The sequence below is a fragment of the Alnus glutinosa genome, chromosome 4, assembly GCF_958979055.1.
Source record: "Alnus glutinosa chromosome 4, dhAlnGlut1.1, whole genome shotgun sequence".
NCBI lineage: Eukaryota > Viridiplantae > Streptophyta > Magnoliopsida > Fagales > Betulaceae > Alnus > Alnus glutinosa.
This window is the reverse complement of record NC_084889.1, coordinates 7,786,687-7,801,579: the sequence shown is the minus strand read 5'-3', so window position 1 is coordinate 7,801,579 and position 14,893 is coordinate 7,786,687. Positions and strand designations below refer to the sequence as shown.

Below are 14,893 nucleotides of genomic sequence, written 5' to 3'. Positions count from 1 at the left end.
TTTTTCATTCCTTAAAAAACTCTGCTCTTTTTTTTTTTTTTCTTCTTCTTGTCAAGTGCAGGTAATTTTTTATTATTTTCTGCTTCCTACGTGGCATTCAAAATTTAAAAGCATAGATATCACCTGTGATACATAGTCACGTTGGATGATATTTTGACTTGGCCAAAATATGTAACATCTGGGACAAGTGTCATGATTATAAAGGAGGTGACATAAATGATCATTAAAAAAATGGACAAAACCTGAACAGGAAGTACCATGTGAGTATTTCGATTAACAACGGGTACTACCTATAATACTTTTTGAAACTGAAAAGATTGTTTGATTATAACCCTATCATAAGCACCAATAAGATATTTAGCCCTTTTTTTAAGCCCTGTGATACCATCAGACAATTCTCAAGTTTGCATATATAATGAACTCCACTGCATATATATATATATATATATATATATATATATATATATATATATAGCATTTTTGGTTTTTGTTTTTTGAAACAGTTGGAACTTCAAAGATTCCCTAATGAAATGATTCACTGGAATAATTGCTTTGTCCCCAGTTGTGTGCTTAAAATGCTTCAGTGGGCATTGAGGACGTTCCACTATGAAGGCCTTTTTAACACACCACGACCCCTCCCCTCCCACATCATAATCAAAATTAGAACAGCAATTGAACATGAAGATTAAAGTGCCACAGCTTCATTTGGGCAAAAACATCAAGGCTTCGTGAAACGGCACCTCGACAAGGCTGACTGATATGCACAAATGTAATGAATACAATGCAGAGTGGACTTACAGGAGACATCATCAGAATATTTGGTCACTAAGAAAATGAAAAAAGAAAAGGAAGAAAATTTTATATTAAAAAAAAAAAAAAAAAAAAAGAAGAAGAAGAAAAAAAAGTGGTCACTTCTTTCTTTCTTTACTTTTACTGTGCCAGGGTCACCTTGGACCAGATAACTCGACTGCATGTAGATTTTCTGTGGAGTCAACAATCCAATCAGAGTTGGGATGAGGAGCGAGCTCCACTTCCTGGCGGAGAACTTCCACCTTCTGCCACTCATCCCATCTCTCTGCCAAGCCATCACCTTCAAGCATTCTCACAACTTCCGACATCTTCGGCCGGTCCATTGGGGAGCCTTGTGTACAGAGCAGTGCCACCTGGATTAGCTGCTCAACCTCCGCTTCAACGTAATTCTTCTGGAGATCAGGATCAACTAGCATTTCTAATTTCTTCTCTTTCAGTAGTCCTTTCACCTGACAAGTATCATTCGTGACCTTTGAGCACTTCTAATCAAGATTCAAAAAATTTACCTATTGGGTTTCCACAAGGACAAGTTTGGTTTTGCTAGGTTCAAGAAATCACACTCAGTTTGTCTTCCCTTGTTACACACATTAAGGGAAGGGAATATATGTACAGTTCATCAAATTTCTTCACTTTTTGGCAATTCCCTCACCAGACTAATAAGCTCGGTTATGTTTTCTTTTTCCTCATTTTCACTTGAGATTTATTTCCTTTTGGTACATAGAAAGCAGTCTTGAACTGGCAAATTAAAGAAATGCCTAATATACCTAACCTACATCAACAGGCTGACAAGTCAGAAAGGAGCACTCTCCTTCCAGAGGTCACACGATACACCATGAAATACGATACCAACTGAGATAAAGTTCATTTGTCGCTAAAGAATAACTGAAAGGTATGTGGTTCCAATATGTAGAGTGCCTTGACCATTAGAAAAATAACACCCTCTGCCCAAGACCCTTAAATAATAAAATCAATGGTCCAAAGAAAAAGGAAATGCAAAATCAAGATGAACTTGGAGAGGGTGTTGCATAGTAGTAGGTTTCACCTAATAAAATAAAATCGAAGAGGAAAGTGATTGAACCAAAAAAACAGCAGTTAATAGATAATACAGTACATACATACCCAATCAAGCAGCATGACATCATCATCATTTGCAAGCCGTGCAAGATCAAAAGCCCTCTGTCCAGTGATTAGCTCCAGAAGCATGATCCCATACCCAAAAACATCAGTCTTCTCAGATGACTTCCCAGTAGAGAGGTACTCTGGAGCTATATGCCCAATTGTGCCCCGTACAGCAGTTGTCACATGGGTATCCTTGTAGTCCATAAGTTTAGCCAACCCAAAATCCCCAACAACAGCCTCAAACTCCTCATCCAATAAAATGTTTGCAGCTTTTACATCACGATGAATAATCTTTGGGTCACAATGATCATGCAAATAAGAAAGACCCCTTGCAGATCCCAAAGCAATCCGCTTCCTTGTGGGCCAATCAAGGGGTAGTTGAGATGGTGGGCGTTCTATAGGAATATATAAATAAAACAAAAAAATTGTGAATAGATTTTTTTTTTTCTTTGGTAAGTTGCACACGCACCCAATGAGACTAGAACCCACGACCTCACCCTCTACCTTGCTACGAAGGGAGGAAGTACCATTTGAAAAATACCACGGTCATTTCTTCTGGTAAGTTGTGAAGTGGCCGACAATTTTATAACTTCCATATACTTCATTATTTAGCATTTTATTGGAAAAAGATATACACATGAAATTATAAAGAATAAAAAAAATAGCAAGGGTTAAAAGTTGAAAGCTGATATAATAGGCAGAAGAATTCCAACCAAAGGAACAAAGGAAACAGTCTGTATGGAAGCAGTAAAAAATATCATAAAAATGTAGAAAACACTAACAAGTTATACCTCTTAAACATGATGCAACGCTTCCGTTAGCCATGTAAGGATAAACAAGAAGCCGCTCAGTTGGTGTCATACAGAAACCGCGTAACCGGAGGAGGTTTCGATGTACAGCCATGCTGATCATCTCTACTTCTGTTTGAAACTGCAGCTCACCACCAGGTGTACGCTCTTCTTTCAGTCTTTTTACAGCTACCAGTGTACCATCTGCCAGACGTCCTTTGTAAACCTTCCCAAATCCACCCCTACCCAGAATGTTTTTGTTGCTAAAACTATCTGTTGCAACTTGTAATTCTCGTAGTGAAAACCTTTTAAGCTGCCCCAGATGGACTTCTGGATCCTCCTCAGCTGAAAACAGATGTAAAGAGGTGATGATCTATTCATCAAACAAGTTAAACATATCCAACATTTAGTTAAATCACTAACCAGGTACATCAAAGAAAAATTCTTGAGGTTTCCTTCGACGCCACCATGCAAACGCAATTGCAGGGGCTGCAAACAGTAAAGCAGCACCTGCAGCAACTCCTCCGGCAATTGCCCCAGTGGCACTATTCCCACCTGAAATGTGATGGAAAGGAAATATTAGAACACTCGTGCGTATCATATCTCCTTCTGACCTTCTGGTATGCCCCCATGTACATAGCAGCTGCCTAAAACATAAACATGATCAATGAAATAGATGTAATCCACCAAAATTTCTAGCCTATATAATGGGTTACTCGCCAATGCATTCAAATTAGGAGGTGGAGTTCATCTCGATTTTGGAAAAGAAATGGTACCAAAATTCTCAAAAATCAAGCATTGAAGAAAAGCAAGAAAGAAGCCGCCTATGACAGATGCAATTGACATGCAGATGGAGGACCGAAATGAACATCACCACTGGTTGTGATATGCACCGCACAGAAAATTAAAAAGAAAAACAATAAAAAGGGAAGAAGGAAGAAGCAAAATTTCTTGGTGGCTATATACTAAATGAAAATTCAATTAAAGACTGCCACATAAATGGACATTGACAATGGTAGATCAATGGAAAACACATGTAAACAGCACAGCCAAAATCAGATTTCAGAAACTGAGATCAATCTTGGCTAAGAATGCGCCCACCAAAAAAGAAAAAAATCAGTCCTCAGGATGCAGACAGACATAATTAGAGCAAAAGTAGCACCAAGCATCATCTTAACTTTGAAATCCTAATGAGTAGCAGTGAGATCACCTGGTGTAGAAATCGGAGGTGGTGGAACAAAAGGAGGAGGGGGAGAAAATGGAGGAGAGCCTGGGCAAGGGTGCCCAGTAACTGGGCCACAAAGAGCCAGGTTGTTAGCAAAACTGCAATCAGGAAAACAAGCTATCAGCATACTCTTAAAAATCAAAGTCAATGGACACAACTATAGCTCACGTAATTAGCAACAAAACCTGATGGGAGTAAATAACGAAAAGGAGCCATTGTCTGGAACTACCCCAGAGAGATGGTTATTTGATAGATCCCTGCATTTGGGAAATGCAACATGAAAACATATAATTCTTTCAATCAGATAATGCCTCCACACACACACACTAATGACGAAGATAGATTGAATACAATAATCTTGGCACTCACAGCACTTGCAGTGAAGTGATATTAGTCAATGACATAGGAATAGGACCAATCAGGCTGTTGTTGTTAAGCCGACTACCCTCGCACAAACATTAGAAGAAAATATAATAAGAAGACCTAAAAGTAATCAAGGGATGCTACTCAAAATTGAAATCAAATTGAACAGGGATCATTACACATCAATAGGACTGTGTATCCAGAAAACTAAACACCCTATTCGTTCTGATATATATTTGTGAAATGTGGAACATAATTTTTTTTTGATAAGTAATAATAGTATTCTCTCACTGGGTTGCCAAGAGCCCAGAGATTTTGGCAATTTAGGAATATCAACCAATAATATAAAACATCTCTCTTTCACTACAAAATGAAAATGCAAAAGCTCCTAGAGTTTTGCAAAATTTCTTCGCACTTTACTATCTCAAGAATATTTCATACAAGATGTGACGCATCAAAACCCTAATTTCAATCTTAAGCATGAAGAATATAAAGTTCACATGTTCTGTTATATAAACTTTCCAAGTTATTGCATATTACTATTCCTATTTCTTTTTATTTAAATGTATTGTACGGAATAGACAAGCATTTAATTAAATCTTTGTTTCTCAAGGTGCTCATTGCAGTTCCTGGGCCTTTGGACTCTTTGTTAGGCCTCAGGCTTTATACCCTGGTAACATTCAAAAAGAGTTCACTTATCTCTACCCCCAACTCTAGAATAGATGATACGAGAAGTACAGAAATGATACAATATGAGAAACAATTTAAAAAGTACATCAACAACATGGAAAGAAAATCAAATAATTATACTCACAGAAACCTCAGTTTTGACAGCTTGCCCAATGTGTCTGGGATGGGACCAGTAAAACCGTTCAAGTAAAGATCCAAGCTCACCAAGCTTGTAAGATTCCCCAGGTCACTGGGAATTGGTCCACTTATGTTGTTACTGTAAAGCTCCCTGTCATAAAAATTGGATAAATGACTTGTGCAAGAAATAGTTTAAAATAGTAAATAAGTTCAACAAAAACAAATCAAAGACTAGCATCTAGTTGAATCTTTATAAAGCTAGTCAAAATCTAAATTTAAAGTTACACAAAGAGCCTTTCTAGCTATAATTCGCACTAAGAGCATGTCCCTCTGGCCTTCAATGGGATACAGCCTGGATAAAATTCACAAGTAATTAAAGTATTAAAACAAATGTGAACCTAATTTGTGCCAGTGTACAACACTGCACACTGTCTATTCTAAATTCACTTTTGGAATAAGTAGTAATTTAACATGGTATCAGAGTCAAAGGTCCTAAGTTCAAATCTTGACACCGTCATTTACCCCTCATTTTAATTAAATATTCCACGTATTGGGCACTCAAAGGGGGAAAAAAATCCTCAAGTTATCAAAACATATTTTGAAAACAGTACCACTCCACCACATGAGCATGGGTAGGAAGCAAAATTAGAACCATCAAGACTACAACATCCCCAGTCACAAGGCAGTTATTTACATGGAGACACAATGTCATTCATCGCAAATGGCGTTTCAAAATACAAATTGCAAAATCTAACCTGAACCACCCAAGATAAACGAGGTCCTACTAGATGTTTGAAAACAGATTAGTTTCACAAAACCAAAATCCTTTATATAAGATGAATAGGTTTCATTAAGGCATCTAGACATGCCAACTTAATTAGAGGTGTACAGAGCTGCAAATAAACCAAGTTGTTCATAAACAACTCACACTCGGCTTGGAAAAAAGCTTGCTTATGTTCGTTTATTTAGCAACAAACCAAGCTCAAGCCCACAAAATTGCACCTTTGAGGCTTCATTCTTAAACAAGCAAAGATCTAACGTAATTCCACATCCATAAACAGGCTCGTAGACATAACACTTCATACAAATATATATATAAACACACACGTGTGTTTGTGTGTGTGTGTGTGTGAGAGAGAGAGAGAGAGAGAGAGAGAGAGAGAGAGAGAGAGAGAGAATTTGGATAAAACATACTTATACAGCCTCGGGATTAGATTGTCTAAGTTTGTAGATAAGGCCATAAAATATAAACTTATTATTTTCAATTTATTTTATCATGGTAAAAAAAAATACATTATTTATCAACAAAAATTTAGGAATTTAATTTTTTTAAGTTCATAAATGAATATTAGAGTATCCATTTACCCCAAAAAATATAATCTTAACAGTAATTCAAGTAATTAATCATTAGCACAGACTTACGAAGATGTAAAATTTTAGTCATAGTATTTATTTCATACAAAGAACAAGTTGATCAAGCAGCTTATGAACAAATTTGAGCTTGTTAGAACAATAAATAAATGAAACTTGAACTTGAACTTTACCTCCCCATGCTCAAAGCAAATAAACAAACAAATTTTGAACTTTAAATATTCGGTTTGAATTGGCTCGATCACATGCTACTAGTAGTTCAATTTCTTTCCTACTAGTTTAAAAGGCATATGTATCTTTATTACTTTCTACTAGTTTAGAATTTTATGCATATGAACATTATTTTCCTTTACCATATCCCCCACCTGAGAACAAAACTAGAATAAAGATAATTTCTAAACCATAAAACTTTAAAGAACAACAATGAAAATGTATTCCCCACATCAAAGAACCAATTCTAGAAACTAAAAAAGGTGCTAAAAGATTTTGAAGCAACAAGCATGACGTACAAATACTGTAAATTCCTGAGTAGGCCAAGCTGTGGGACAAGTGTACCAGACAAAGCTGCATTCCCAAGATCACTGAGATAGAACATTAAAGCAAGTATCAGAATAGATGTCTGTGCAAATCATGATACAATTTTTATTTTTATTTTAAAAAACAGTTACTTTAAAAAAAAAAATCCAAAAGTACATCATATGCATGTACTTGGAAGACACAAAAGGACAGACAACTTACACTCTTATGACACTATTATCATTGTTGCAGGTGACATGAAACCATGTACAGGGGTTAACCAGGGTAGGATCCCAACTCTGCAGGACATTGTTAGGATCCTGTAAGTTGGTCCTTAGGCTGTGCAAAGCATCACCTGTTTCAAGAGGCAGCAAACACAATTAGGTGCCGACTATAAAAGGCTATAAACTTGAAAAGACATACTGAGAAAGTAAACTCATCTCCAATTACCACAAACACCGCCAAATGCCTCAAACAAAGCAGAATTTAGCTGAATGTAGCTCAAAGCAATACATTGACACTTACAGATTTCAGAAGATATAAGTTTCTTGAGTTTAAGCTAATTAATATTGAATGTAAAGAAAATGTGCCTCTCAGTTCAACTAGTGGATCCCTGGTTGGTCATTAAATGGGAACAAATGGTAGAAAAATGATCCTTTTGTATCAAGTAGCTTGGCTTACGGCCTTATTGAGAAGGGTAAAACCTAGTCAAAATTATCTAACGCTGCCATTACTCTCACAGTATCATCCACTCACTACTTATGCGCTAATTTACGCGCCCACCATGAACCATATCCAAATCATCTGATAAGGGCATCCAGAAAAGAAAGAATTGCCTCTAGAATTCTTTCAAGTACCAATGTCACTGTTGCAACAAAAACACCAGACTACAAGTAATAACCGGCACAAAACCCTCTGTTGCACTAAAGGATCAGCACCCATCTACTCAAACTTATTACTTTGAATAGAAACCAAGTAACACAAAGCAATCAATAAAAGAAAATGACATACTAAATTAAGAAATATCATCAATAACAATTATCACGCAACTAAATAAACTAAGTTAAACACGCCCACTTACGCTAGCACCAAAACAGAACCCTTTTTGTCACAATTAGGAAAAAAATAAAACCCCCACTCCCAAAAAGCGATAAATATCGCAAAAACAACGATCGAAGTAAAAGAAATACACTAAGAGAGCAAGAGAGCACAGCAAGAATATCCAAACAAACCTTCCATGTTAGCCGAAATCAAGCATAATGGATGAACCACCAAGATCAACCAGAGCAAAAGAGCAGCCTCAACAACCCTCACTTCCATCTCTGTCAGTAAATCCCTCTTAGATCCAAATAATATCCCACACCCACCAAACCCAACATCACAGAGAACCCCCCCCCCCCCAAAAAAAAAAAACCCTAGCACACAAATCTCACGTAACAATCTCCACCATTACAAAACAAAACTGAAGTTACACCCAGAAAAGAACCACAATTCAAACCCCGATCTCTTCCAGAATGCTCACCAGAGTGCCCAAAAAGCCACCCACCCATCACCATAAAAACACTAACCAAAAACAATCAACGATTTCCCTACCATTTTCTGCCCTCCTTTCTCAAAAAAAAAAAAAAACAACTATACTTTCCCTTTTCCCCTCTCTCTCTCTCTCTCTCTCCCCCAGCGAGTGTTGAGTGAGTGTGTGTGTCTGGGGGATTGTTATCTATCTTTTCTCTTTTCCTTTTCTTTCTTTTTTTTCATTTTTTAGTGAAGCGTGCACACACAGAGAGAGAAAGAGAGAGAGAGAGAAACCCTACCCGGAACGGTGCTGACCGCTGCCCGAACGCAGTCAAAACTAGTTGCGCGCTATATCGTGGAAAGTGACGTGACTCGGGGCTGTGGGTGCTGAGCCCAGCCCCGTTCTTTTGCTGGTCAAACCTGTGGGGTTCCTTCGCCACGCTCAGATTCGGTCCGTTTCTTTTCAAATTCTCAATACATTTTATTCCAAACTCTTTTTATTAAATTTGGTAGGAAATTTCTACTTTAAATTTATAATTTTTACATTCATTTTTAATAATATGTGAATTTTCAATATTTTTTTTTTTAAATGGGTGAAAGTCAGTCGCTTTTTATAAGGGTATATGTTAATTTAATGAAGAAAAAAAAATCATATTTAACCCTTAAATTTTTATTCTTATTTAAATTTAGTCATTGAGTTTTCAATTTTAAGAATAAGATTTTTAAGTTTTATTCAAGTTTTAAATTAGTCCATTTATCACTTTACCGTCAAAGTGACCAATTTTTTATTTGGCACATGTTTCTCATTCGACACGTCATGATCTATCTTAGGGTCAATGTTAATGATTTTTCCTCTAACATTACAAACCTATAATATTAACATGACAAAGAAGATTGTTTTTGTTTTTAAATTTGGGTTTTTTTTTTCTTCTTATAGATGATCTGGCGCTTAATGGTATGACATTTATATTAGGTGTTGATATTAACGCTAACGTGTCAATTGATGCACACGTGACGTATGACAAGCCATTCATTTTGAAGGAAAAAAGTGATAAAGATACCTATTTAAAATCTAGCAAAACTTAAAGACCATATTCTTGAAATTAAAAACTCGATGAATAAATTCAAATCAGATAAAAACCTAAAAGTTAAATATGATTTTTTTTCCTAATTTAATATACTAATTTAAAAAATAAAATAAAAAATCTTTCAATCAGTTTGGAGAAAAATTTTGTCCATTACTTTATGCTATAACCTCACTATGCATTCCCGTTTCGATGGTATCACGGAATAGTCCCACATGCTCGACCATTCGACACAAAAAAAAAAAAAAAAAAAAGTGTTATTTTTCAAAACTTATGTTTTTTAAAAATGGTTTTAGATGTTGTTAGAACACTTATTGGGTGTTTGGTTAAGCCCTTTAGGAGGGGTATCATCAAACTTCGATCTCTACAAAAGAAAGGAAATTAGACAGAAAAACTTGTCGAAGCGGTTCGGCAAGAAATAGCTTCGATGCCTAAATCTAATGATGTTTGAGAACAAAAGATGTTCAAGTGTTAGAAAGAGATAGAATATCTTGGCCTAAAGACATTTATGGCACAAGTTTTGTCAAATCAATCGGTACTCCCCTTGCCTATCAGATAGCAGATCAGTCATCGCATCGATCGATTTTGTTGACCGAGTCTTGTTCAACAAAGAGTATCCCAGATCGCTAGTTGGGGCTTTTCACTCGTAATCGAGGGCCGTAGATAGAACTCAATCACAAGTGAGCTTTCATCAATTCAAGCTTCCTAATGATCGTCGTAAACGAATGGGTGATATTCGATCATGGCCAACTTATAATGGTTCCTTAAATGTAATTAGAGGCGAATCGTTCCCGCTTGCGGGTAATCAATTGGCGGGCCCGTCTTCCATTTGAATAAGCTATGGGCCTTTAGAACTACCCAAAAGATATGGGCCTGCCTGCTTAGCCTGTGTCCCAACAAATTTAGATGAGATATAAGTGAATTTCATGGAAATTTTATTGTATGAATTTGTCAGAAATTAACGTTGGATGAGTAATATATATATATATATGAAAGGAACAAAAAAAAAAGTTCAACCACTTGTAACGGTTCCATTGATGAAGAGCTGTAGCGAACGTGACAAAAACATACTCTTATTATGAGTTTTTTTAAAAGCATGCTTCAACAAACCCTAAAACAAAGTTTTTGTTTTTTGTTTTTGAGAAAAATAGAATGTCTTTTTAGAATGTTTCCCTACTTTAACAGTCATTGTGACTTTTATGTTCTTAGAATATGATTGTGGAGATTTTTTTTTTCTTAGCATGAAGATGGAGATATGCCATTTAATAAATTATTATACGATTGAAATGATATGAAAATGAAAACCAATTTTAATTTTTCCTTTTACAAGTTTTTACTAATTCAAATGTTATTTTTTATTATCACATTATTCTAATCATATAAAGGTTGTTAAATAATCTACTAAAAAACATTATTTATTATTATTATTTGTTGATTATACATGCCCGGACCAGCTTATCATGTCAAGTGAATAGACTCTCTCCAATTGTGATAAATCTGTAGAGCCCTCCCATCGGTTTAGAAACTTGTCATATGTCACTTCCATTGAAACAAACCTCCACCTTTCTTGATACATAATTGTCTTTATCTTCCTCAGAGCACTAATGGGAGGTCACCAACCAAATCATATGAGAAACCACAACAATAAGAACAATATTATGCCACCAAAACCCTTACCAAAAGACAAATATGGTTATTGTATGTAAATTAGTTATTCGTATGGTGTCGTTCGAGCACGTGTTTAAGCTGTTCGAGCTGGTATATAGCTCACTTGTCTTCTCACATTAATTGCTCGTATTGCATGCACTCAATCTCGATCCATTTCATCATTCCATAGAAAAAGGAAAGGTCCTCAAATCCGTCCGATCTTTATGCTAAAAAGGGTCTATAAGGTGCCTATATTTAAAAGGTAAGAAAAAAAATCAAAGCGGTAATTATAATTTTTTGATAAATGTAAAAAAAAAAAAATGGGAAGGTTATTTATACCCAAAAAAAAAAAAAAAAAAATTGGAATGTCTCTCTTATAGTGGTGTCAATTATCTGATGAGACCCTTAGGCTGATAAGATGATAGAGGTATGAGTCGTCTGCTTTGAGTGAATCGTAGGTTAATGTTGGACAAAATTCATCCACTACCTCCCCTGCCTCTTTGCAACCTTAATTACTCTTTACATTTTTTTTAAAAAAATAAAAAATAAAAAATCATTACCATGAATAGGAGATTGCAGTATTAATTCAAAAGGACTGGTTTTCAATGATGAATTTTACTTAGGTTTGTATTATTTAGTATCATAACCGGTCACTACGTCAAGTATATGAACGAATGAGTTGCGACTTTGTGGTCGAGTCACAAAGAGGGCAACTTATAGGCTGATAGATAAGTTAAGCCTTATAAAAGGAGAAAGTTACTATCGGGTTAGTGTCAATGAAGATTCAATTTGGTCGGTATGACTATTTGACTTCATTCACGACGTCGAATATATGAATGAATGAGTTGCGTCTTTGTAGTCGAGTCATAAAAGATGCAACCTATAAACTGATATATGAGTTAAACTGTAAAAAAAGTAAAAGTTATCATCGAATCAGTATCGATGAAGATTCAAGTAAGTCGGTATGACTATTTTGACTTCTTTTTCCTAACTTGACTGTTCAAAGTTTTATTTAGATGGAAAGGGGGAATGAAGATTTACAATTATCAAATCAAGCATGCCCTACAATCACGTAATTAGGTTTCATGATTGCGTTTCAACTGGTTTGACTTCCATCATAACATAAATATTTGAAACGCATGCTCACATGCACAAACAAAGCTTTTAGGCCTTCCAAAAGCAGTAATTAATTATCAAGCATATTTCCTTAAAGGTTAGTTCAGCAGAATTTTGATAGAACTCAAAATTGGTTTTCACCATTTTTTTTAAAAAAATGTATTTAAGTTTTAAAACGTCTTAATTTAAGATAAAGATTCTCTCTAGTTCAAAAAAACTGGAGAAAAACCGAGTAGTTTAAGTGGAGGGGTACATTTGTCATTTCATATTTTGTTGAGACAAATTTGCCCTTCCATCTCAACTAACTGGTTCCTCTCCAGTTCATTTTAACTGGAGAGGAGCCTCAATTTAAGGTATTTATTTTTCGGAGAGTCTCAATTAGAGGTATTCCGTTAGGATTTACTGTTAAATCCTATCAAAATACCCCTCATTTTTTTAAAGAAAAAATAGAAAAATAAAATAAAATTGCTAGGATATAGGTATTGGTTAGAATTTAACGGAATTTACAAAAATATCCATGCCAAAATCTTTGAAAATTTTTATAATTTTTTTTAAAAATAAACACAAGGGTATTTTGAGAATTTTGGCAGAATTTAACAGTAAATCATAAAGGATAACCTCTAATTAAGACTTTCCAAAAAATTAATACCTAAATTTAGACGGTCTGAAGTTCAAGTACATTCTTTTAAAAATTATGAAAGTTCGGTATCCTTAAATAAAGTTCTTCCTAATTATTCTAGCATTGGTACTAAAGGTTTCTGTCCATAGCCTTTGATTCCCAATAGTTGCAGCCAAAATTATAAAAAGAAAATGGTCAAAATTTCCATAATTTAGAATGCAGAGGGTTAGTACTTGAAATTTTGATCCCATTCTTTTCCAAAAAATTGACTGATTTCTTTTTTGGTTGAAAATTCAGCAACTTGAGTCCAACCCGTCCTTTTCGGGTATCATTTTCTTGAATAGAATGATGGCGTCCTTCAACTCTTTGAAGTGCCAAAGAAAAGGTACAAGTGGGGTTTTACTTAGCATTCCAATTCACATGTACTACTAGTGTTGTTGGAGATTGGTGGAAGACTGTCAATACTTTTCACAAAAATTTGCACCATACCATACACATCACCACCATATATATATATATATATATATATATATATATATATATATATATATATATATATATATATATATATATATATATATATATATATATATATATAATAAAATAAAATCATCAAATTTTTGTAGGTTATTCTTAAAATATACCATATATATATATATATATAAAGGGTATGCGGACGGGAAAGAAGCAAGAAGATATTATGGGTAGGGGCTAGGGACAAAAAAAACAAAAATTGTTGCTAGAGACTAATAGACTAAAAAGAAATACCTTACATATACTTTTTTTACCTTACAAAATTTTTGCTTCTTAGGATTTTTTTTTTTTTTTTTGGGGGGGGGGATGCCCTATACAGCTATACTGGCCTCTCAAATTCAGTCATTGTATGCGAATGCAGTTAATAACCGCATCTGCATACATTAAAATCGTTATCCATATCCACATGTGCGGATGGCGGATAGTTGCGAATAGCGGATGCGAGTAATTAAAATTTGTCCGCATGTACATTCATAGTGGCCTATTATCAAATCGTTGTGAAAATAACAATGGAAAAATAAATAGAATATAAATAGAGATTGCATAGTATATATATGTTGTGTTATGAGTATTATAAATTTTAATACAATTTTCTTATAAATTGATGTAGCAATTCATGTTACACTTGTCACAACGGTTATTAAACAATATTGTTGGAAAAAAAAAAAAAAGAAGAAAAAGAGTTGTTTATTTGAGGAGTGATTTGTATTTGCAAAAGATGAAAGACCCACAAGGAGAGGCCCCTAAAGGTAAATATTTGCACTAGTTTTGGTCACTTTAATGCCATTGTTTAAGGTGCTTCCCTAAAAGCCAAAGGGGAATCTTCAGTAGAAAAACCAAATAGTCACAATCTTCAAACACTTGTGGGGGTCCCTTTCAAAAGGTAATTGCCTTTTTGTGAATGGAGAAATTGGGCCATGCATATGTGGGTTGACATCTTTACACGTGTCCACTTATTTTGGTCTGTTTCCCACCTTTGTTGTGCTATTTTGTCTCACGGGACATTCTAGATGTGTTGTTACTCAGTGACATAATTATTGACATAATTATTAATTTTTTTATTTTTATTTTATTTTATTAAATAAAAAATTTCAAAATCATATAAATAAATTAAGGTCTAGTTTTATTTTGTTTTATTTTTTTAAAAAAAGAGATAAAAAAAAAATGTTAGCAGTTGTGTCAATAGTTGTGTCTTTCGGTGACAAAATATCATTTTTCTTTTGGGTAAATTGTTCATGTTTGTTAAATTAAAAAAAAAAACAATATATTAATAAATAATATAAACATAAAACATTATCAAAATATAAAAATAAATTTCTCTTTTATGAACTTGCTTGGAGAGAGGGGTAGAAGATTTTGAAAGAGACATAATATATAAGAT

The 14,893-nt window shown here is 34.5% G+C and overlaps 1 protein-coding gene across 2 annotated transcripts; it reads right to left on the bottom strand.

Annotated features, from left to right (window-relative positions):
• Positions 1 to 679: 679 nt before the first annotated feature.
• Positions 680 to 8,739, bottom strand: LOC133865722 (somatic embryogenesis receptor kinase 2). 2 transcript variants are annotated; one of them, XM_062302168.1, is made up of 11 exons: positions 8,232 to 8,739; positions 7,222 to 7,354; positions 6,993 to 7,064; positions 5,126 to 5,263; positions 4,312 to 4,383; positions 4,128 to 4,199; positions 3,928 to 4,040; positions 3,141 to 3,272; positions 2,721 to 3,062; positions 1,930 to 2,324; positions 680 to 1,259 (listed from the first exon to the last, which is right to left on the bottom strand). In XM_062302168.1, the coding sequence occupies exons 1-11, from the start codon at positions 8,317 to 8,319 to the stop codon at positions 945 to 947; spliced, it is 1,872 nt and encodes a 623-aa protein (XP_062158152.1). In that variant the 5' UTR covers positions 8,320 to 8,739; the 3' UTR covers positions 680 to 944. The 2 variants fall into 2 exon arrangements, with proteins under 2 accessions (XP_062158152.1, XP_062158151.1); XM_062302167.1 differs by having other exon boundaries at positions 5,120 to 5,263; positions 8,232 to 8,737.
• Positions 8,740 to 14,893: the final 6,154 nt, after the last annotated feature.